This window comes from Eleutherodactylus coqui, chromosome 2 (genome assembly GCF_035609145.1).
Source record: "Eleutherodactylus coqui strain aEleCoq1 chromosome 2, aEleCoq1.hap1, whole genome shotgun sequence".
Classification (NCBI taxonomy): domain Eukaryota; kingdom Metazoa; phylum Chordata; class Amphibia; order Anura; family Eleutherodactylidae; genus Eleutherodactylus; species Eleutherodactylus coqui.
Window position 1 is genome coordinate 285,673,702 of NC_089838.1, and position 22,639 is coordinate 285,696,340.

The 22,639-nt window shown below is 44.0% G+C and overlaps 1 protein-coding gene across 1 annotated transcript; it reads right to left on the reverse strand.

The window, feature by feature from the left end:
* Positions 1–2,413: 2,413 nt before the first annotated feature.
* LOC136610817 (melanin-concentrating hormone receptor 1-like) lies at positions 2,414–17,196 on the reverse strand. Its single transcript, XM_066590014.1, has 3 exons — positions 16,838–17,196; positions 8,152–8,703; positions 2,414–2,630 (listed from the first exon to the last, which is right to left on the reverse strand). Exons 1-3 carry the CDS (start codon positions 17,194–17,196, stop codon positions 2,414–2,416), a joined length of 1,128 nt encoding a protein of 375 aa, XP_066446111.1.
* Between the last annotated feature and the right edge of the window lie 5,443 nt (positions 17,197–22,639).

Sequence of the window (22,639 nt, forward strand, 5' to 3'; positions counted from 1 at the left end):
TTTTGAGCGATAATCGTTGCTTGTAAATGTGTGCCCAGCGTGCACTTACCATGCATTCTTCATCCATAGCTGAGTTCAGCACAGCATAGGAGGGACGGCATACTGTGTTCTCCGCGGGCAGCGCGTATGCAGCCAGCAGCCCACCGCAGAACAAAAGCGATGTATTTAGAAAACAGACCACCCGCTGTACTCTAAATACATGGAGGCTGATTTACACGCAACGATTATCGCTCAAAATTTGTCCAAACGACGGTTTTTGAGCAATAACGTTGCTTGTAAATGTGTGCCCAGCGTGCACTTACCATGCACTCTTCGTCCATAGCTGAGTTCAGCACAGCATAAGAGGGACGGCATACTGTGTTCTCCGCAGGTAGCGCTGATAGCATTGTATGCAGCCAGCAGCCCACAGCAGAACAAAAGCGATGTATTTAGAGAACAGACCACCCGCTGTTCTCTAAATACATGCAAATGAAGCTAGTTAGCTAATAATGGGCTCATTAGCCCAATAGTACCTTATGCAAAATGATAGCTCAGTTTCTGACGAATTTTGAGCAATCATCTTTGAGTATAAATGGTCCTTAAGACACTACACCTGCTTTGATTGACCAATGCTGTCCACATAAGCAGTGCTGGCCAGTCAGAGCAGCATGTAGTGCCTTAGACTACCGATGCGTACTAATGCACAGTGTGCATCAGGTAGTCAGAGAAGCGTTGTGGCCATCTTTGTTTGTCCAGGCTCAGAGGGTCACTTTAAGTCTTTCCTTTTTTACTACTGGTTTTAGCTTGATAAAAGCATCCAAACCTTTGTGAACAAGGTCATAGTGCAAATATATTCCCTGTATGTCAACAGAAAACTAGATCATCTTATCTGAACAAGAGAATTCTCAAAGGTAGTTTTCTGCTTTAAACAAAGCCAGAAGTTATGTTTATAGAGCCTACACTTAAGATAGGCCATCAATAGCAAATCTACAGGATCTGCTGTTCACTGGGTGGTATGTTGATACACCAAGCTGGTTTCTGCAGGAAGTAGACAGCTCTGTTCTCACTGCAGTGGCCAGACTTGTTATTACAGAGTTCCCATTCACATTAATGGAAACTGCTTGTAATACCAAATCTGGCCACTGCAGTGGGAATGGAGCTGTCTGCTTCCTGCAGAAATCAGCTCCATATACAAGCCCAGGGGGGTTGGCAAGCAGCTAACTGGTGAGGGTCCCACACAGCAGACCCCCGCCTTTCTAATATTGATGGGCTTTCCTAAGGATAGACTATCAATGATTTATAACTGAACAACCCCTTTAATGAGTGTGCAGTTATATACAGATCTTTATGTAACACCTTAAGGACCATTAGGAAAACAAGTAGACTGGTCACTAAGCATCGGAGTTCTAACACATAGACTTGCAAGGTGTTGCCAAACTATAACTACCAGTATATCCCAACAGCTGCAGCTCATCAGGGAATTCTGGGATTAGTAGTTTGTCCTTCAGCTGGAGACTCACAAGTTGCAGATGACTGTACTAAATTAACGTATAGCAACCAGCAACCGATTATATGTTTATTTGCATTTTCTCAACTGTGCTAAAGTCAGTTGCAACATCAGTTCAGGCCCTTACAAAGCTGTAATAAGCATAAGAATACAGTAAAGGACCCTGTAATAGCTTCCACAAGGGCCTCCACTGATGGTGCAACTGACTATGATAAAATTACAATGTGATCGTTACTGTGGTCTATGGCAACTTGTGTGCACAGCTATGTGTATACCAGCTTCTCTCCACATCTATTGGAACCTCAGAGAATCAGTGATACTTAACCCATTCCAATCCAATTTGTATCCTGGTTTTCCTAGTGGGCTTACTCTTTTTCTACCGTTATACAATGGCGCTATCTGCTGGCTAAAGCCAGTACTGCATGAGGTGACACGTTGGATAGGCTCCGACAGCAGAGAGGCTGTCAATATACAGTAAGAGAACCCCGACGGATGTCTTCCAACATCGGAGCTGTACAGCCTTAAATCATAATGTCTTTAGAGGTCAGACAGTGAATTGGAAAGGGTTAAAGACACCTACTTTTAGCCCTATAAGCTAAGCATATCGGCTGAAAATAGGTGACCTGCTAAGCCTGTGGATGTAAGTGTTATACTTACCTTCCCTGCCATTCCCCTGGTGTCAGTGCTGGAAGTCGCTGCTCAGTGCATTCAGTGACGCCGCTAAGTAGTCTATTGTAAAATTAGAATGGGTGGACTCCTTTAGCACTCAATGCACTGAGCAGTGCTTTCAATGGTGATACCGGGACAACAATGGGCAAGGTAAGTATACTTACATCCCCAGACTCAGCGGATCACTTACTTTCAGCCAATAAACATCGCTTATAGGGCTAAAAGTAGATGACAGATTCTGTTTAACTACAACAGATATTACAAGATGCTGCTTTCATCCCGTACTCCAAGACTGATCCTGGTGTTTTCAGTGATAGAACATGGAGGGGTCTCCAGGTGGATCGTCCTCCTGCGGTGCTGAGGAGCACACAGTCCATCGATAGGAGGGCTGTTGATGGCAGAGCTCGGACCATTGTGCGGTAAGGTTGAAATTGGCCAAAACCCAGCCCAGCGACGGAACAGGAATCGGCAACAACTGTAATTAGAAATGAGACAGTTAATATGAATACATACACCAAGCCAAACAGACTCTCCTTTGTCATATGTTTGATTTCTGAAGTCTATAAGCCCAACGGCATATACACTCATTGACAAGAAAATAATGCACCCAGATAGAAATGTCGGATTGTTGCAAAACTCAACATTCAGTTATGTCTCAGGCAGATATGCAAATGATTACAGTTGTGGTCTGATTAGATATGGGGTCTTGACACCAGAGGTGTAAAAGTTCTTCCCCCAATGTCCTATAAACAGGTTCTCAGAGACTACTTTTGTGAAGTGTATCTCTTGATTGAGAGAGAGATTGATTGAGAGATTGTTGACCACTTGATGCCTCTTTGACGCACTCAAAGACATTATACCCAGTTAACAGACTTTGAGAGGGGGGGGGGATCACTGGAATGAGAGAAGCTGGATGGTTGTGTTGCCGAATTGCCCACCATCTAGACAGTTCTGACCAAGCTGTTAGGAGGTGTTGGGTGTAGTGGGTAAGTGAGGGCATGCACACACCGCAAACAGGCTCAGGACGGCCGAGATAGACCAGTAGAGAGGATCATTTGATTCACTAGCAATCACGAACAGATCTAAAAGTTTCATTGTCCATCAACCAGATACAGGTGGCATCTTCATGACAGAATCCTGTCTCTGCTCGGACCATTTCCTAGCACTTAGCAGAAGGAAATTTGGCATCACTGTGCCATTACATGTCCTGCCGTTAATGCCCCAATGTTATCGCCTTCGTTTGCAGTGGTGTTGTGAATGAGAAGCTCTGGACTGGAACCATATTGTCTTCAGCGAAGATTCCAGGTTCTATTTGTGATCTGAAGACGGGTGTGTTCAAGTATGGAGGTCTTGTGGTGAGCAATTCAATCCAGCCTTTGCAGTGGAGCAGCACACTGTCCCAACTGCTGGTGTGATGATCTAAGGAGCCATCACATACAACAATCGGTCACTCCTAGTAGCGATCGGGGGACACTAACAGCTCAGTGGTAAGTGCAGGAAACCCTGAGGCCACATGTGTTGTCTCTCATGGCAGGGCTTCCAACATGCATTTTTCAGCAGATAATGCCCGGCTGCATACAGCAAGGGTGTCACGGGAATATGTCCGTCAGGTTGCCATACTTTCTTGGCCTGTCCAGTTGGCAGATTTATCGCTTATCGAGCTTTAACGGGACTAATTGGAATGCCAGCTTCGGCAACCTACGAATGTGCAGGATCTAGAGGCCGAGTTGCAATATCTGTGCCCAAGTGTGCCACAGGATAACATATGGAACCTGTATGCCTCCACACCTGACCGTATCTCATCATGTATCCAGGCTAAAGGTGGCAAAACAGGGTACTAGAGCCTCCAGTGAATTGTATAGCTTTCCCAATAAACGTAACCTTTCACTCTGATATTGCAATCACTCACATACATCATCATTACATTCATACATAGAAAGTGTCATCCAATTCCGACAACTCCTGCTTGGTACATTTGTCAATGAGTGTACATTGATGCTACAGACGTCTGCACTGAATGATTTCATGTAAAAAGAGTACAATATATTGTTTTCCGGCCCACGCACTCTTTCTCTTTCTCTACATTGTCTCCATCACCTGTTATTAATCATGTGATTCTGTGCTTCAAGTTTCTGGGGACTCGTAAATGCAGTGGTTTGACTACGCAGCTGAGAATCACATGACAAAACCCACACATGGTTTTACTGTGAATTGCCCCAGTTTTCACTTGTGTGGCTCACATATGGTTGCAATGCGCTTCACCTATACAAGCCTTCTGACCGAAAACTGCAATGGACAACTACAGCAACTCATAGTAAAAATTGTTTGGTACAGTGTTAGCCAGTAGAGCAAAGTGTGATTGTCCTCAGTAAGAGAAACCGAGTAATCTTGTAGATATGATACCCTTTTATGGTCAACAAAAATACATGATGTTACAGCGAGCTTTCAGGTCTTCTATCGATCCTTCATCAGGCTTTTGTTTAAGGTCGATAGAAGAACCTAAAAGCTCGCTGTAACATTATGCATTTTTGTTAGCCATTAAGGCCTCCTTACCAGGGCGACATGGCATCGCTCCGAAAAAAATCGCAGCGATATCGCTGGTCCGTGCGATATAGCTGCTCCTTCTCGCGGCAATACCACGATTTTGTAGCGCTACAGAGCCGTGTGTGATGCTACAAAGTCGCGCGACTGTAGCATCACATGCAAGGATTTTCAGTGGGGTTGGGGGCTTGAAATATAAGCCCTACCCCAAAAATAAGCTATAGCTGAAGAAATTTTTTTTTTAAAAGTATACATCATCTCTCCTGCGCTGTCCGGCCTCCTGGAAGCGCTGGCTGTGATTGGCTGACGCTTAGCCAATCATAGCCAGTGCTCGATGAATGGCTGTAATTGGTTCAATCATAGCCATTCATCAAGCACTGCCAGTGATTGGCTAAGTGTCAGCCAATCGCAGCCAGCGCTTCCAGAAAGCGGGGATTTTTAAATCCCCAGCCAGAAGATGAAGAAGATAAGCAGTCCCAGGACCCGGTGAGAAGCTGCGGCGGCGGCAGAGCGTGCTTCTAAGGTGATGTATGTGTTTTTTAAATTTTTTTCTGCAGCTAGGGCTTAGATTTAGCTTTGACAGTAGGATTTCCTACTGCCAAAGTTGCATCGCACCGCCCGAAAATTGTAACAGAGAGGAAGGCTCCATAGGGAAACATGGGCTACAAAACCTCACGAGTCGCGGGCATATCGCCGGACCCACATGGTTTTTGTGTTGGGTTGTTGCATGCTACAAAACATCACATGTGTGAAGTAACCCATAGGAAAGCATGGGCTTCACATACATGTGATTTGTGGCATTGTAGCAACGCGACAAAATCGCACGACTTTGGCGCCCGTGTGAAGAAGGCCTAAAAGATATCATATCTACAAGACTGCCTGGTTTCTCTTACTGAGAACAGTCACACATAGTAAAGCCGTGGACTGTTTTCTTTTACAGTTCACAGCAGTGAGACACAAACCATAGTATATACCCCTGTAATAGAAATGTCTTTTTAGGCCGGTAACACACGGGCATAAGCGTATTTGTCTCCACGTACTTGCGCAATGAGTTTTCCGTATTTGCGCCTGCATGTTTTACTGTAGTTTCTGTGCACACAAATCTTGCAGAAAAAAACACGCAACCATGATTCAGTTATTTAGTTTAAAGACTCATGTCCATGAGCATGCACAGCTTCCAAGTGTGGAATCCTGCAATGGATTCCACCCATGCCCACAGCCATGAGGCCTAGAAAAATCCGGCTGCCGTGCAGGTCTTCTCCGTTGCAGCCGCATCTTCTTTCTTATTTAATTACCTGTGGATGCCCAATGAATGTCTATGGGCATATTGAACTGCAGATCCCACAATTCAATTTTACCCGTGGACATGAGGCCTAACTAGATGGACCCGATGTTCGTTACACGAACCTAAACTGTTTGGGGAGATGGTTGTAAATGTTTTAAGAACTGTTGAGCCAAGGATTCGGCTTGAACTGTTGGCCGTCCACGGCTTGGTCTTCCACGTCTTGGGGACATGGCAACAGTTAAACTGGTAAGCACTTGATATGAACGTTTCTTGGCATCGCTTGACTCTCCCTAGCGGCTCTGTTGGCTGAAGCACAACTGCACCGCTAGACTTAACAGCAGCTTTGACCTTGCCTGATGGGTCACTCAATGTATCAAACTCAAATTTCATGATTTTATTGCGGTGGTGAGGATGTCACAAATCTACTTTTTCACATGTGCGGTTTTTCTATTGAAAGTGGTTAAAATACAAGACCACTAAAATGAAGGGGTAGAAGCACTCAGCTGAATGTTGTGCCCCTTCAGCTGTGATCAAAAAGCGGTCTAAGCACACAGAGACTTTCCATCACACTTGTACAGCGCTTCAAGGAGAGCTGATTGGACACAGCACTTCATTTTAGTAAATAGTGGGAGTCTCAGCACCCAGACCCCCACAAATCAAAATCTCTGACATGTATCTATGACACATCGAAAGCTTTTTGAAAGTTTAGTTACACTTTAAAGACAACTAATGATATGGATCTAATGTAGACTTTTTTGCAGTATAATACTTTGGACACAATGGGGGACCTTATGGCCCCTGAGGAAAATGTAAAAGGTCAGGCTAGGATAAACTAAGTAAAAGTGAATTATGTCTTTAAATTAATTATTTTTGGACAATTACCTGAAAATAAACTTGATCCCCATTGCAGAAAGTTATCCCCTATCCATAGGATAGGCTAAGGACAGAGGATAACTTGATGATTGCTGGCAGTTTGACCTCTAGGACCCCAACCGATCCTGAGATTTCAGCCCCTGAATGTTCCAATAGTGTGGGCAGTGGAGTTCAAGCTGTCTCCAGTGATCCCATTGAAGTTAATGCAACGCAGGCATGTACACTTCAACACACAAGGGCTGAGGTCTCGGGATTGGTGGTAGTCCCAGTGATGGACCCCACCAATCAGCAATTTATATCCTATTCCGGGTTTTTCAGGAAGAATACTATTGATAACCTATGCTCCAAATAAGTTACCAGCAGTTGATCGTCTGGGGTCTGTTGCTCGGAGAACTGCAATTGTATCTCTCATTGAAATCAATGGGAGCCGTGTCTGCAGTTACAAGTGCCGGACACTTCACAGAGGTCAGAGCAGAGACTTCCGCTCCGACCTATGTGTAATTGCTGTGCTGTGAGCAGGGGCAGGGTCCCAAGCGTCAGACCCCAGCTGATCAACTATTGATGACCTACCCTGAGGGTAGGTCATCAATAGTATTTTTCCTGAAAAAACCCTTTAACGACTTAAAGAATTCTTCTATTCATGTCATTCTGGCTGTTGTATGTAAATCGGCTTTACTTTAACAGCATTCTTTTTTAATCACCCTGTATATTCTTGTACGATAGAGGTAGCATAATACTCTTGTTAACTGGCCTGCTATAGAGGCCTCTATAGGATAATTTTTTCTAGTTAGCCAATAAAAATATCACTTATGTTGTCTTTTTTATACAAGAGTATTAAATAACACTTGTATCCCCCATGATATAACAATATTGCAGCATTTTTTCTTAGAACTCTGCACCGTTCCATTCCTCCATTATTCCTTCTAGAAATATATTTTAAAAAAAGGAGAACAGGGTTACCATTACCCTTGTCAAAAGGGGTGTGCCCCTGTTCAGTCTAATACTGAGAACTGATTGAATAGTGTCAGCGTGTAGGGAGGAGCCCAGAAGTGGTTAACACCCAGGGGTCAATTTATTCATAAATTTCTGGGAGGAGTAACAGCCAAACGGCACAATGCAAATTTAAGGAAAGGATGCTCCAGAGATATTATTGAATGAAGTACAGTATTATACTAAAACAGAAAGCTGACAGGTCCTCTTCATGCGTTTTTGTTGTCCCATTGTGCCCTGGTTAGGTCTTACCGTGTACCCTTACCCATAGTGACACCACAATAGGTAGACGAATAAAAGTGCTCACCGTGCATGCGGTAGGCGTTCTCGGAAGCCCTCAGTACAGCAGATGACCAGCAGAGGACTGACACAGCTGTGAGCGTAACCTAGGCAAATAGCAGCTTGATTGAGGTAGAAAGCAGAACTTGAAGGAGGTCCAGTGGAGAACAGATTGACAAGCTGCACTGCATGGAAAGGAGCCCAGCAGAATAAGAAAGCAGCCACAATAGCCAGAGCCATACGGGTGACCCTCCGGCTACGTTGGGATGGTGCCCTTTGGACTCTTCTCATAACCAAGGAAAGGTGGTGAAGTGTGAGTGAGTACAGTACCACTATGACCGACAAAGGCAGTAGAAAAGTTAGGAGACTGTGCATCAAGGTGTACCAGTAAAGGGACGGCGGTGCTCCAGGAAGATCAAATACACACAGGGCCACGCCATCGCCCCATCTCACTCCAGAGTAGAGGAGAGCAGGAGTACTGAGGAGGAGTGAGCATAGCCAAACGCAGCCTGTTACTATCCACGTACAACGCACGCTCCGTCTTTGGCCCATTGTAGAAGAGTGCACCACAGCTACGTATCTGGCAATAGACAAGGGAAAGCGTACATCACTTAAACAGCAGTACTAGGGCTCTGCTATTAGAATTGCATACAACACATAAAACACATGTATAATATAATTATGTATAACACATCTATATTCAAACAGAAATATTGGCAAAGTGCTGCCAAATAGGATGTGCCCACCTATCCCTAGGAAGTGTCCGCATATGCCTCTAATTTGTACACACATTGATAGGAATGCTTGTGAAAATTGGCTTAAAGTGTGAATGTGTTGAACATAGGGTTGCCATTTTTGTCACCAAAAAATGCAGGCAAAGGTTAAAGGAGGCGTGGTTACGGTATGTGGTTAGGGGCGTGGCTTATCACAATCTATGATTTTACCTCTGTTATTGCAGTAGACCCAGTAGTAACGGTAATAGTGCCCCCTCTTGGTAGCCTCTATAGTAATAAAGACCCATCTCAGTGGCCCCTAAAGGAATAAAGCCCATCTCAGTGGCCTCTATAGTAATCATATCCTCTTTAGTGGCCCCTATAGCATTAGTGCCTGTTTAGTGGCCCCAGTAGTACTAAGGACACCCTCGGTGGCCCCAGTAGTAATAGTGACCCCTTTAGTCGCGCCAATAATAATAGTGTCCCCTCTTTGTGCTTTCCCCACCCCTGTGCCTCCAACTGGGCAGCAACCACAGCATAAAGTACTTTTACTCACTCTCTAGCTCAGGCCATCAATGATGTAATCAGAGACTCTAACCCCACCCTGCGTATATGACATGAGGGAATACAGAGGCCAGGGAAGAGTTCAGAGTCTCTGATTACATCATCAGCGGCCATGCTGGAGCTGGAGAGTGAGTTAACATGCCTCATGGCTAACAATTACTTTTTACCAGCCATTAGTATAGATGGTAGGGAATAAATACCCGCACCAGCCTTTGGATTTAATGACTGCCCGGATCGGTGACCCTACTTGAACAACAAGGTTTTGCATTGTTATATAGAAACACAATTACACATACTCTCTGACATTTAGAGGTACACAATTTGGTATGTAGAAAATGGTGGAAGTCATATAGCACCATATACAAATTTTCAAGCAACCTCTATGTGGCATGTGGTCAGCACAGCAATACTTCTTATTGGTCCCAAAGCTCTTGAATCTAGAAAAGGTGCCATCACACAGTGCATGCCATCTCCATGCTATAGATGTGTCTCAGCCACAGGTGCCCACTTAAATTGACCCCCCAGTCCAGGACAAGCAAAAATGGCTGCACCACTTCTCTAACTATCCGATGCACACCGTGTATTAGTATACATCTTCAGTCAAAGACCCTACATTCTGTTTGATCGGCTAGCGCTGCCCACATGAGCAGTACTGGCCAGTCAGGGCAGCATGTAGTGTCTTAGACTACCAATGCATACCAATGCTCAGTGTGTATCAGGTAGTCAGAGAAGCGGTGTGGTCATCTTTGTTTGTCCAGGACAGGAGGGTCATTTTAATTGTCTTACAAACAAGTGCCACCATAAATGTCTACGGTCACAAATTCCTACTCGACATCCCATAAGAACTCAGCCAACACATCCACTTTGTGCACAGTGATACCAGATCTCGTAATATCAATAACAAAGTTCAACCATCCTCCTGTATCCCCCCTCTTGCTCATGGTCAAGGTTGCCAACCCGAATTTTCCTTTTTTTCTGGACAACTTATCCATAAGTCACAGACAGACGACATTTTTTATGGACACATTGGGAAACCATACTGAATAATAAAGATTCTAAGTGTTACGTTTCTAGATCAGATACTGATATGATCTCATTACCAGCATTTACTGTGAGCTCTAAAAGGATAATTACCATCATAATAACCTTCTCAAGTACCACCAGCCTCAAAATGACATCACAGAAGCAACTATTTTTTCTCCCAGAAAGTGCCCTATTTTAAGGACCGTCCAAGAATTTCTAGACGGTTGGCAACCCTGCTCTTGGTACCCAGTTCGTAAACTTCTGTAAATCATGTCCTATGAGGAACGGTTAAAGGACCTGGGAATGTTTAGCTTGCAAAAAAGATCTACACGCAGTGTTTACTCGCTAATGTGAATGTATCAATGAAAGTCTGTGTACTTCCATTAACTCCATTCACTGTGTAGCACGAGGCCTTGCATGGTTGTGTGAATTAGCCTATAAGAGCCCTTTAACACGGAACGACTGTTGGGCGCACAAGCATCCGGCAGCTCTCCCAGCACTCCTGTGCTTTTACAACAGGTATAACTTTTCTTAATATAAATATGTATGTTATTTTCCATGTGTCTATGGTTTGATGAAGGTGCCTATGTGCACAGAAATGTGATGCCAATATTTATTGTTTGGTTCACCATCACTATCATTAGGAAGGGGGCTTCTGTGCCTATCATACCCCCCTGCTCCGAAGTAAGTCTTCGTTTTGTGATTATCATTGTCATATTGGATTCACCTTTTGTCACACACTCTTCCTATGAGCGTATGACGTTTTTTTAACTTTGGAATTATCTTTTCTGTTTTCATTAGGATAAATGGCCATTTTAATCTCACACATATTTTTGTGGAAAGCCAATTATCCTACCACCATGTTTTTTAGAGTCTGGTAGGAACTGGAGAAATCATATCTTTGGTCAGGTTAAAAACTAAGATCCTAATGTTGCCTAGGAAGCAGTGCTAACCACCAATCTAGAACCAAATATCTCAATGCTTCAAGGAAGCAGTACTAACCACTGAGCTACAACCCAGATCCCAATGCTGTAAGGAAGCAGTGCTAACCACTGAGCTACAACCCAAGATCCCTATGCTGGAAGGAAGCAGTGCTAACCACTGAGCTACAACCCAGATCCCAATGCTGGAAGGAAGCAGTGCTAACCACTGAGCTACAACTCAGATCCTAATGCTGGAAGAAAGGAGTGCTAACCACCAACCTACAACCCAAGACTACAATGCTGCAAGGAAGCAGTGCTAACTACCAACCTACAACCCAAGATCCCAATGCTGCAAGGAAGCAGTGTTAACCACTGAGCTGCAACTCAAGACCCCAATGCTGTAAGGAAGAAGTGCTAACCACTAAACTGCAACGCAAGATCCAAATGCTGGAAGGAAGCAATGCTAACCACTAAGCTACAACCCATTATCTCAATGCTGCAAGGAAACAGTCCTAACCACTGAGCTACAACCCAAGACCCCAATGCTCCATGGAAGCAGTGCTAACCACTGAACAACAACTGAAGACCCCAATGCTGAAAGGAAGCAGTGCTAACCACAAAGCTACAACCCAAGATCTCAATACTGGAAGGAAACCGTGCTAACCACTGAGCTACAATCCAAGATTCCAATGCTGGAAGGAAGCAGTGCTAATCTCTAAGGTACAACCCATTATCTCAATGCTGCAAGGGAGCAGTGATAACAACTAAGCTACAATCGAACACCCCAATACTGTAAGGAAGCAATGCTAACCACTAAGCTACAATCCAGATCCTAATGCTGGAAGGAAGCAGTGCTAACCATTGAGCTACAACCCAAGATCCCAATGCTGCAAGGAAACAATGCTAAGTACTGACTTTCAGCCCAAGATACCAATGCTGCAAGGAAGCGGCACAAACTATTCAGCCACCAAAGCAATGATAACAGCTGACCTAAAACCCAAGATCCCAATGCTGTAGGGAAGCAGTGCTAACCGCTAAGCTACAACCCATTATCTCAATGCTGCAAGGAAGCAGTGATAACAACTGAGCTACAACCCAAGATTCCAATGCTGCAAGAAAGCAGTGCTAATGACTAAGCTACAACCCAATATCTCAATGCTAGAAGGAAGCAGTGATAAAAACTGAGCTGCAACCCAAGATCCCAGTGATGCAATGCAGCAGTGCTAACAACTGAGCTACAACCGACGACCCCAATGCTGCAAGGAAGCAGTGATAACCACTAAGCTACAACCCAAGATCCCAATGCAGTAAGGAAGCAGTGCTAACCACTGAGTTACAACTCAATATCTCAATGCTGCAAGGAAGCAGTGATAAAAACTGAGCTGCAACTCAAGATCCCAATGCTGCAATGCAGCAGTGCTAACTACTGAGCTACAACCGAAGACCCCAATGCTGCAAGGAAGCAGTGCTAACCTCTAAGCTACAACCCATGACCCCAATGCTGCAATGAAGCAGTGCTAACCATTGAGCTACAACCGAAGACCCCAATGCTGCAAGGAAGCAGTGCTAACCACTGAGCTACAATCCAAGAACCCAATGCTCGAAGGAAGCAGTGCTAACCACTGAGCTATAACCCAAGATCCCAATGCTGCAAAGAAGCAGTGCTAACCTCTAAGGTACAACCCATTATCTCAATGCTGGAAGAAAGCAGTGATAGCAACTGAGCTACAACCGAAGATTCCAAAGCTGGAAGGAAGCAGTGCTAACCACTGAGCTACATCCCAAGATCGGAATGCTGCAAGGAAGCAGTGCTAACTACTAAGCTACAACCCAATATCTCAATGCTGGAAGGAAGCAGTGCTAACAACTGAGCTACAACCCAAGATCCCAATGCTGCAAGGAAGCAGTTCTAGCCACTGAGCTACCACCACCCAATATCTTAATGCTGGAAGGAAGCAGTGCTAATCACTAAGGTACAACCCAATATCCCAATGCTCCAAGGAAGCAGTAATAACAACTAAGCTACAACCCAAGACCCCATTGCTACAAGGAAGCAGTGAAAACCACTGAGCTACAACCCAAGAACCCAATGTTTCAAGGAAACAGTACTAACCACTGAGCTACAGCCCAAGATCCCAATGCTGCAAGGAAGCAATGCTAACTACTGACTTTCAGCCCAAGATACCAATGCTGCAGGGAAGCGGTACCAACTATTCAGCCACCAAACTGCCCATAATTTATGTCTGTATTTTGATGACAGGGCATATAGGGGAGCAGAAGAGTTCAAACTTTCCTGAACCCGGTGGTCTTTTCTTTCTGCATGTGCGACACTTCAGAGAGCATGCACTAAATCTACATGCATGGAGCAGTTTGAGAATTGGGTGTATGTCTGTTAAATTTGACGCCACTTTTAATTCAAAAAACCATAGTCACAAAATCACTATTAATACAAGTACCTCTTAATATTATGCACACACTAGTTTTATCTGTACAGCTGGAACAAGAATAAACCCACTAACTTACTCTACCTATAAGACACTGACTCGACCCCCCATAGTTGTCACCTTTAAAGTGTCATGCATAGTCTTTAGCCGTACTTTGTACTCCATTATTATATGCAGTCTTGTAGGTCACCCCGTTATTAATGACTCCCCCCTCCTTCTCTCTTCCAGTTTCTAGGGCAACTCAAAGTATCACTGTCTTTTTTCTTAATACCTTGTAACAGAGCAGGTTTTCTGCCACTCTCCACATAAAGGGCATTGCCTCCTCCTTCTTTTCCAAGTACTGTATATGAACCCGACACATCTCCAGATAATTATACCATGACTCAATAGGAAGCAAAGCCCTTAAATTATCTTTTACCCACAGAAGATCTATTCTGGGGGTCCATTCTTTGGAAGAAGAACATAAAATAGACAACTTAAAATGATGTTCAGTTTGAGTTTCTTTGTGACTGCTATAATTTGCACTGATTTCATATATGTGCCACTGCTATATATATCCCAGTAACATATTAATATACAGTATCTGCTCTATGCCACCCAATCTTAGCCCCTGGCACAGAATGCCATGAGTCCCTTTGGTATCATCAGTCAGGACTTGACATTTCTCCAATATCCAAAAGACGATAGTTTCCAGCTTTAAGGCTGTTGGACAAACATCACAGGAATGTCCAGATTAATAATGACACAAAGCCTTAGCCCTAGCGGGCTGTGCCTTGCTTATGTAAGCTTTGTAGATGCTTGAAGCCGTATAGTCTGGCCTGCAAATGGCTAGTTAAAGCGATCCTCCTGTCCCAGAACAAAATTCTATCCCCGGACCAGAGAGTGGAGTATATTTCTGCCGTTGTTCTTCTCTGCTGTTGTCCCTCCGATCCGCCCCCTTTTTCTAACTGCCTAATGCTCACTGTGTACTGCTGTCTGATTGGCCAGCACTGATCAGATGAGCAGTGCTAGCCAATTAGAAACAGATATAGTGCATTGGTAGTCTAACACAACCAATGTACTATGGGGATTAAGTAGTTTGACAATTGTGGTGACAACTGAAAATGAGACCTAGAACTTGCGGATTGGAAGGACATTGGCACAGAAGTCCAGCAGCAGGTAAAATAACTACCCCCTCCTATTCAGGACAGCATTTTGACCCAGGTTGTTTTTAGGCTGTATGTACACAGGCGAGTGCAATATTGGTCTAAGAAAATCAAACCGATATCGTAATTGTAAACCTGCAATTTTTTGCTGCAATTGCAATGCTTTTTGCGAGAAAAGTGCATTGCATCGCTGTACATGCAGTTTTCATGTGTGTTTTTCAAACGCAAGAAAAAAAATTGCATGTTCCAATAGTAAAATATAAGAAAACACATCGTACTCGGGTAAAAAAAACACGCTTACATGTGAGTGCAATGCGATTATTATGAGTTCAATAGGAAATAATGGGCGATTCTTGAGCAGAATCACCCAAAAATATGACTTGTTGCGAACTTTCTGAATCTCTGCGAGAGAAAAATAATGGGTTCTTTTCACTTGTGATTTCTGTGCATCTCACAATAAAAAATGGCCCATGTAAATACATGCTTAAAGAAATATTTCCTTCTTGAGTCGACTTCTGTCAGATTGTTTAAAATGATATTTAATCATGTCTTAGTATTATATCTTTCTGGGTAAATTACAATGACAACCATTATGGCCACCATTGTAACTCTCACAGGAGGTCTCCCTAGGATCGGACTGGAACGGCGGGGATCTTCTGATCTGCCCAAGTTCTGGTGCAGTACAGGGCCCCATTAGTCTAGCAGAAAATGATCTCATTTGGAGGTAACTTTGGAAACAGTAGTCAGACATCCTATTAAACCTTATTGGTGATAAGTTCTAGATGTTGTGATGATGGTAAAAGTAGACATTCACATGTCCTGTATACACAGAGGGTGGGCCCATTTAATCATTTCCTCTGATGGACCCAATGCATTTCAGTCCAATCTTGCTTGCTACCCTGTTTTCTCAGGTTCTTGGGTGGCATATCTTCCAAGTTATCTACACTATCCTACGAAAGGTAATTGGATACCTGAGCAAGAATTAAAAGTAGTATTTTTTTCCATATGTTAATACTTATTGGGTCTCCTTTAGCACTAATGACATCGGATACTTTCCGTGGCATACTTTCTATTAACACCTGCTACACTTCAGCTAGTGTTTCCATCCATTCAGCCTGCAAATATCTGGCAAGTTCTCTCAAAGAAGATGCAGTGGTGCTAGGAGCATCATCATTGGGCAGTTGAGCAAAGGTAGAACATTTTATGAAGTGATGAAACACGCTACTCAATCTTCAAATAAGATGGACATACCTCAGTGTGGAAGATACTTAGGGAATGCCTTGTAGACAAATGAATGAGATGTAGACAATAATGTGCTGCGGACAATGTGATTATACTCTGGGAATGGTCAGCAATACTTCCAACAAGACAACGTGCCTTGTCACACATCCAATGCTGTTTAGCTTTGGTTTGAGGATATGGATGTTCCACGATTGGACTGGCCTGAACCGTTTGAGATAAACTGTAAGATCTTTGAGATGAACTGGAATGTCGCATCAGGAAATATGAACAACATCCATTTTCTTTATGAAAACCCACCATAAGTTTGCAGGATGAATGGAGGGAAATACTAGATGAAGTGTATAAAACATTAGTAGAAAGTATGCCACAGGGAGTATCTGATGTCATCCGGGCCAAAGGAGCCCCACTAAGTATTAACATATGGAAATAAATAATACTTTTGATTCTTGCTCAGGGGTCCAGTTACTTTTAGTAGGTTAGTGAATTATTACTTACCCCACAACCATATCATTGCATATCTACACAGATTTAGCTTCCAGAACACCATAGGTATTTTCCACCAAGTGTCCAAGGAACAGATGAAAAATACAACACAAGATCTTGCAGGTACTTGTAAGTAAGGAACAAAAAGAGAAACTCCCATAACTTTCAAGACATTACCTGTCAACGCAGAGAGCAGTAATAATACCCACACCAGTGATTTGGTTGTTCAGATCCAAGGCCGTCACAGCACGACATAGGATATCTCCAAAGACCCAACCTCTATCATGGAGCAGCTGATGGATGAGTAGGGGCATCCCAAGTAAAGAGAGGAGGTCCGCCAAGGCCAGGTTCACCACATACAAGTCAGACACCAAGGTATGCCTGCAGCTGAGAAGTACGGCTAGGACCAGTCCATTGCACAAGACTCCACAACCACAGATCATTCCATATACCACTCCCCAACCAGGACCACGTAGGGACAGCACACCCGAGGCAGGGGGCTGAGTTGTTGGCATCCAAGGAAGAGATGGTGTCATGATGTCACAAGGGTATGTATCAGGGTAAAGAAGTAGATGTTAGAGATTACCCTGCTTCTTCACATCTCTTAGATCGTCATCTTCCATCCCATGGGAATAGTTGAAGAGATGGTATCTTACTGTTATGATTACTAATCTCTTAGTTGAGCTGAGTTTGGCCTAAATGTTGTAAGGATACATATATACATACAGAGAGACCCCCTCATTCTCACGCACGCTTCCGTCTACTCCTCGCTCTCTCGTATTCTAGTGGTGAATTGATTCACTTTCATCTGTCTCCTTGTCACCGTTGCTCATTTTCCTCCAGTATTGTAGACTGAAGCTGAAATATAAAGGACATATAGGTAGTTAATCACCTCCTCCCACGCAGAGATCCAGCACCTGTACGAGTCTTCACCAGCACTGGCTTCATATATTCCAGTCCTATGCTCACTCACTGCTCAAAGCATAACATACATATGTACCTCCTATACGTGCACCCTATAGAAAGCTGTGCCAAGTACTCTTTACCAAATATAGGCTCCGCATACATAGTAAAACTCCAGTCACTGCAGCCGTACTGCATTAACAAATGCCATTCACTCACTGCAGCATAAAAACATGCTGATATATACTGTATATAGTACGCCTCTCGCAATCCCTCTATACATAAGCTTGCTGGGAATACAAAGCACAAGGTAGGTTCTTCTATAGATCAAATTAGCAGCTGTAAATGGCATCACATTTTAAAACACAGCCCTTGTCATACAAACACCATACGCCCAATTCTGCTATCTCAGTCAATGCAATTTGCAGTTTACAAATCCATAGACATTTCTGTGCCAGTGGCTTACCTCCCCACAGCTGTGTCTGTGCCTGCATGTACGTATGTGACACCCAGACTAGATCCCTGCTCCAATTACCTGTGACTTGTTGATTGGAAGTGCATGCAAAATAGAAAGGAAAGAGAAGGTTACTAGGTAAGCAATAGACATCCTAATCTACTTTAATCTACCCCTGAGTGTCTCCTTCCCTCCCTCTTTTAATAAATCCATCTCTCCTTCCTGCTCTTTCTACAGCTGGTCTCTTGTATTCTGTTTCTGTGCATTGTGATATCTCTCTCCTCCCCCCTGCTTTCTAGTTGCACTTGTCCATTTTCTCCTTCCGATCACTTTTGATGCCCCCCTCCCCTCCTCCCCGGTATACTGCCTTTCTCGGTCTATAACACTGTTTTTCCTTGCAGTCATCCATTCTGTTTCATTCTCAAATACTGTCATCCCTCCATCTCTTCATTAGCGTGTATGTCTCATTATTGCACTCTCGTGTATTCTCTTTCTCGGTGCTCTCATTGTTACGGCTCTTTTTGTTAAAGCCCTCTCTTTGTTTTTTTGGGTTCTTTGGTTCTTTTGTTACCTTTTTTCTGTTACCACATTCTTCCTCTTTTTCTGCGGTTCATTGAACCTTTTCTAGTTTGTTATGACTTTTCCAGTCTCTCTCACTTTTAACCATCTCCTTTTGCAGCTTATCTCTTCACTTCTGTTCTCCTCATTGCTATCCATATTCTACATTGTCTTTCCGTCCTTGCTTATTTTCTATCTTACCCATTACATATCCTCCATTCTTTTTTTCTAGTCCTCACTGACATTTAGTGGTTATGGACCCACTGTGCCACTGACCAATTTGACTTTGGGCTTCTCCTGAGGGCAAAACCTAGGAGTCCCCTGGCTTTCATCCAGTTGGTCTTATCTGCAGGAGCTCCCAGGCCATTACCCCAAGAGTAGTCTTGGTATAGTGCAAACTGACAGGTCAAAAGCACCCGTAGCATGGTACTATAGAGACAGTCAGAGAAGTACTCAATACAAAGGCCAAGGTCTGCACTGGTGGAGTTTTTTCATAAATGGAGAGACATGCAGAAGGTCAGGGCAGGTAATAGTCAGGCAGAACATGGTCAAATAACAAGCAGTGGTTAGAATAGGAGAATATGGGAAAACTGGGTGAACAAGTACAGGTCAGAACCAAGAATCAGACAGAAATAAATAGTATCTTTGCAGACTCAACAGAACATATTGTTCATTCACTATCCAGTGGTTGAGGGTGCCTTAAATAACCAAGAGAGAGTCCTGATTGGTTGTGGGTAAAAAGCTGGGTAGCACATTGGCCTTTTAAGAGGCAGGCCGAGCATGTGCGCGCTCTCTATGGGCAGCAGTAGTGGTAGGAGGGATAGGCATCTGCCACCCAGAAGACGGAGGAACCACTGATTGCCGTGATCAACAAGAGGATGAGGTGAGGGAAGCATCTAGCCATGGCCAGCAGCCGTAACACTCTCTCTTGCTCTCCATTCTGTTATCCTTCCTTTCAGTCTTACCATTATTTCTCTCTTGTCCTCTTGGACTCTTATTAGAGATGAGCGAGCATACTCGCTAACTAAAGATGCGGCTGCCAGCACGGGTGAGCGGTGAGTTGCGGGAGTGAGCAGGGGGGAGAGAGGGAGAGAGAGATCTTCCCTCCGTTCCTCCCCGCTCTCCCCCGCTGCTCCCCGCCCCCCCCCCCCCCCCCCCCCCCCGCCGGCAGCCGAATCTTTAGAGACGAGCGGGCAGGTACTCGCTAAGGGCAATGCTCGCTCGAGTAGTTTGCCTTAGCGAGTATACTCGCTCATCTCTAACTCTTACCAATGTCTTCCTCTATTGTCCTTCCATATTATTCTACTAATGTTTTTGCTTATTTTCCTTGAATATACAGTGTGGGTCCTTGGTGCTTTGCATGGCAGGACAGGTATCATCATTTTAAAGCAGACAAGTTCACTAGTATACACCTATATTTGTAATGGCCATTTTCCAGCACAGGCATTCTCTACCAATTTTCTACTTGCATGCGCAGCACAGTCTGCAGTGTGGGTCTTTTTTCCTGCAAATGCAATATGTTTTGTGAGATTTTCATGCGTGTGACAATCACAAGTTGCTTCAATAGTAAAAATAAAAAAATCACACTCACATGAAACTTGCATGACACTCTCATTTTTTTTGCTGCCATAGAAACTAATGAGTGATTCCTGAACACAATTGCCCAAAAATAGGACATGCTGTGATTTTTCTATATTGGGCCATCGGTCTGGGAGAAAAAAGCTCTCATGTAAATAAACTCATTGTGTTATTTTCTGTTCATATCGCCATTAGACGAGTTAATACGGCCTAATAGTACCTTCTCGCTATACTGCAATCCTATTTTCTGTTTTCCTCCTCTTGCTCTTCTTGCTCGGCTCTTCTCTTTTACTTTACCACTTTCTTCTGTTTTCTAATTCTATGCCATAATGTTCCTTCCTTTTCCTTCCATCGCCCCATAGCTTATTCATGCATCGTTCTCCATCTTCTTCTTTTTGCCTTCCCGTCTTCGTTTTCATTCCTTCCTGCCGACATCTTCCTCAATGGTTTCTCTCTCATTATCCATCGCTATTCTATTTTAGCTCCACTTATTACTTTCCTGATATTTTCTTCACTTCCTCGTCCAATGATTTCCTCTTATATTCCCTCACATTCCTCATTCCCCTTGATAACCTTTCATTTCATGTATGAGGAGTGAACTACAAGAGACATACTTGCAGCCTTACAACACTGTATAACGCAGTGTTTTACCGCGATATGAGCCGGCGTACGGCAGCGATTTGTGACTGCGGATGACGGCGTATCTCACACACGCTGCCATGCACAGTGTTCCCATTTTCTTTTTTTTTTACATTTCCTGCTCTGTTGTTTAGTGACATTGTGCATAACCGCCGCTCGTACACAATGTAATTGCGTATGTACAGCGTTTATTACGCACCCATTGAGAACAATATGGCTCTATCGCGCATAATATGCAGTAAAATAGAACATGCTGCATTCTTTTTTACGCACATATTATACGCAATGAATATAGTGTGAATGAATCAATGAAAATCACTGCGTATTATGCGGTAGAGTATATTGCGCATGTAATACGCAATGAAATTAAGCTTGTGTGAGCCTGCCCTTATTGGGATTGTTATGCGAAGTGATGATGATGGTGATGCTTGATAGTGTATTGTACTGTTAGTGCCATGTACCCTTTTAAAGTCTGGGAACCCCCCAGGAGCTGGTAAGTCATTGTCTCAGTAGTGTCACCATTCCTTTGTTAGTTGATAACACCAGGAATCGTTGGGTAACACCAAATGAAGACTCAAACTGGGGGAGAGTTTGCTATGAGTAGGGGAAGCAAGGGAATGTATAGGTGTCTACACAGGTGTTATTGTATGCATGGTATGTGCATGCAGCGGAGGTTGGTTGAGGGGATTCTGTTAATGGGTAGTGATTTAACAGTCACAGAGACCCCAGGAGAAGCTAAGGCATCATGTACAAGTGCCTGGTCATCCTATGAAAAGTGTTAGGTGTGGCAACCTGTAATAGCAGAAGGTTTGAGGAAGAGCCGTCATTCATCTTGGATGTGGTCTGATGATCAGATCTTGATACAGACTTTACAAGTTTAACCACAACTGTACTTCTGTTTTGCCCTTTAAGGCCGCCTGCAGACGGCTGGGTCAGATCCCGCTGCGAGAATTCGCCTGCTCCCGCGGCTCCAGCTCTGTGATGTGCCGGCTGCCACCCAGCCGGCGCTAACCCAGAGCAGAGCCAGCGGCTGGGGAGTGACATTTTTGTGCGGGGCTCTGCAAGCCCCACACAGAAATGGAGCATGCCGCGATTTGTTTTCCGCATGAGATTTCGCATGGACAAATCACGGCCGTCTGCAAATTCTGCTTGAAATCCCGCCGTGGAATTTCTACCCATGTGCAGGGCGCCTAAGAGAAGGCACGGGGCCGGATCGGGGCCCATAAGGGGAGGCCCTGCATGACAGCGTTACTAGGGAGCGGAATAGGTGTACAAGGGGCTAAGTGTTAGGTAGTAGTTGGAAGGTGGCGTGGTGACATGGAAGGGATGAGATGGGATTGGTTGGAGTAGGGATAGGGGGAGGGAGATAGGAAGGGTTATAAGAGGGCTATTTTAGGCGGGAGCGCCATTTTAGACAAGAAGGTAAGAAGAATCTCACCCACCCTCCCTACAGAGAGGAGAAAGGATGGATAAGAGGAAATTATAGAGATTTTAGGAAGGTAGAGGGAAGCGACAAAGGATGTTGAAGTTTTGTGTATAATGTCGTGGCAGCCTGTTGGCAGGTGGTGGGGTGGTCCATGGAGGTGGGTTTTTTTATACTGGGTGGAGGGAGTTTTCTCTGAGCTGGGTGTACGGTTGGAGGCAAGGTTTGGTTTTATGGGAAAAGCACCCCTAATTTTTGGTTGTGTCTCCAAGTGCCTCCTCTCCGTATTCAAAGAGTTAAATTTGTAATGTCATTTTTGTAAAATAAAATGACTGCAGTGGCCAAAATATCCATCAACAATATTTTGGTCTCAGTCTATTATTGAAGGTGGTAAAAAGTGGGGGAACGCCGGTGAGTCTAGCAT

Bases quoted from the DNA above. Each gene is read 5' to 3' on its own strand.
- LOC136610817 (XM_066590014.1), bottom strand. From the start codon at position 17,196: ATGACACCATCTCTTCCTTGGATGCCAACAACTCAGCCCCCTGCCTCG. The intron at 8,704-16,837 runs GTAATGTCTTGA...GTCTATTGCCAG, and splicing joins ACTGCTCTCTGCGTTGACAG to ATACGTAGCTGTGGTGCACT. The intron at 2,631-8,151 runs GTGAGCACTTTT...TTCTAATTACAG, and splicing joins GAACGCCTACCGCATGCACG to TTGTTGCCGATTCCTGTTCC.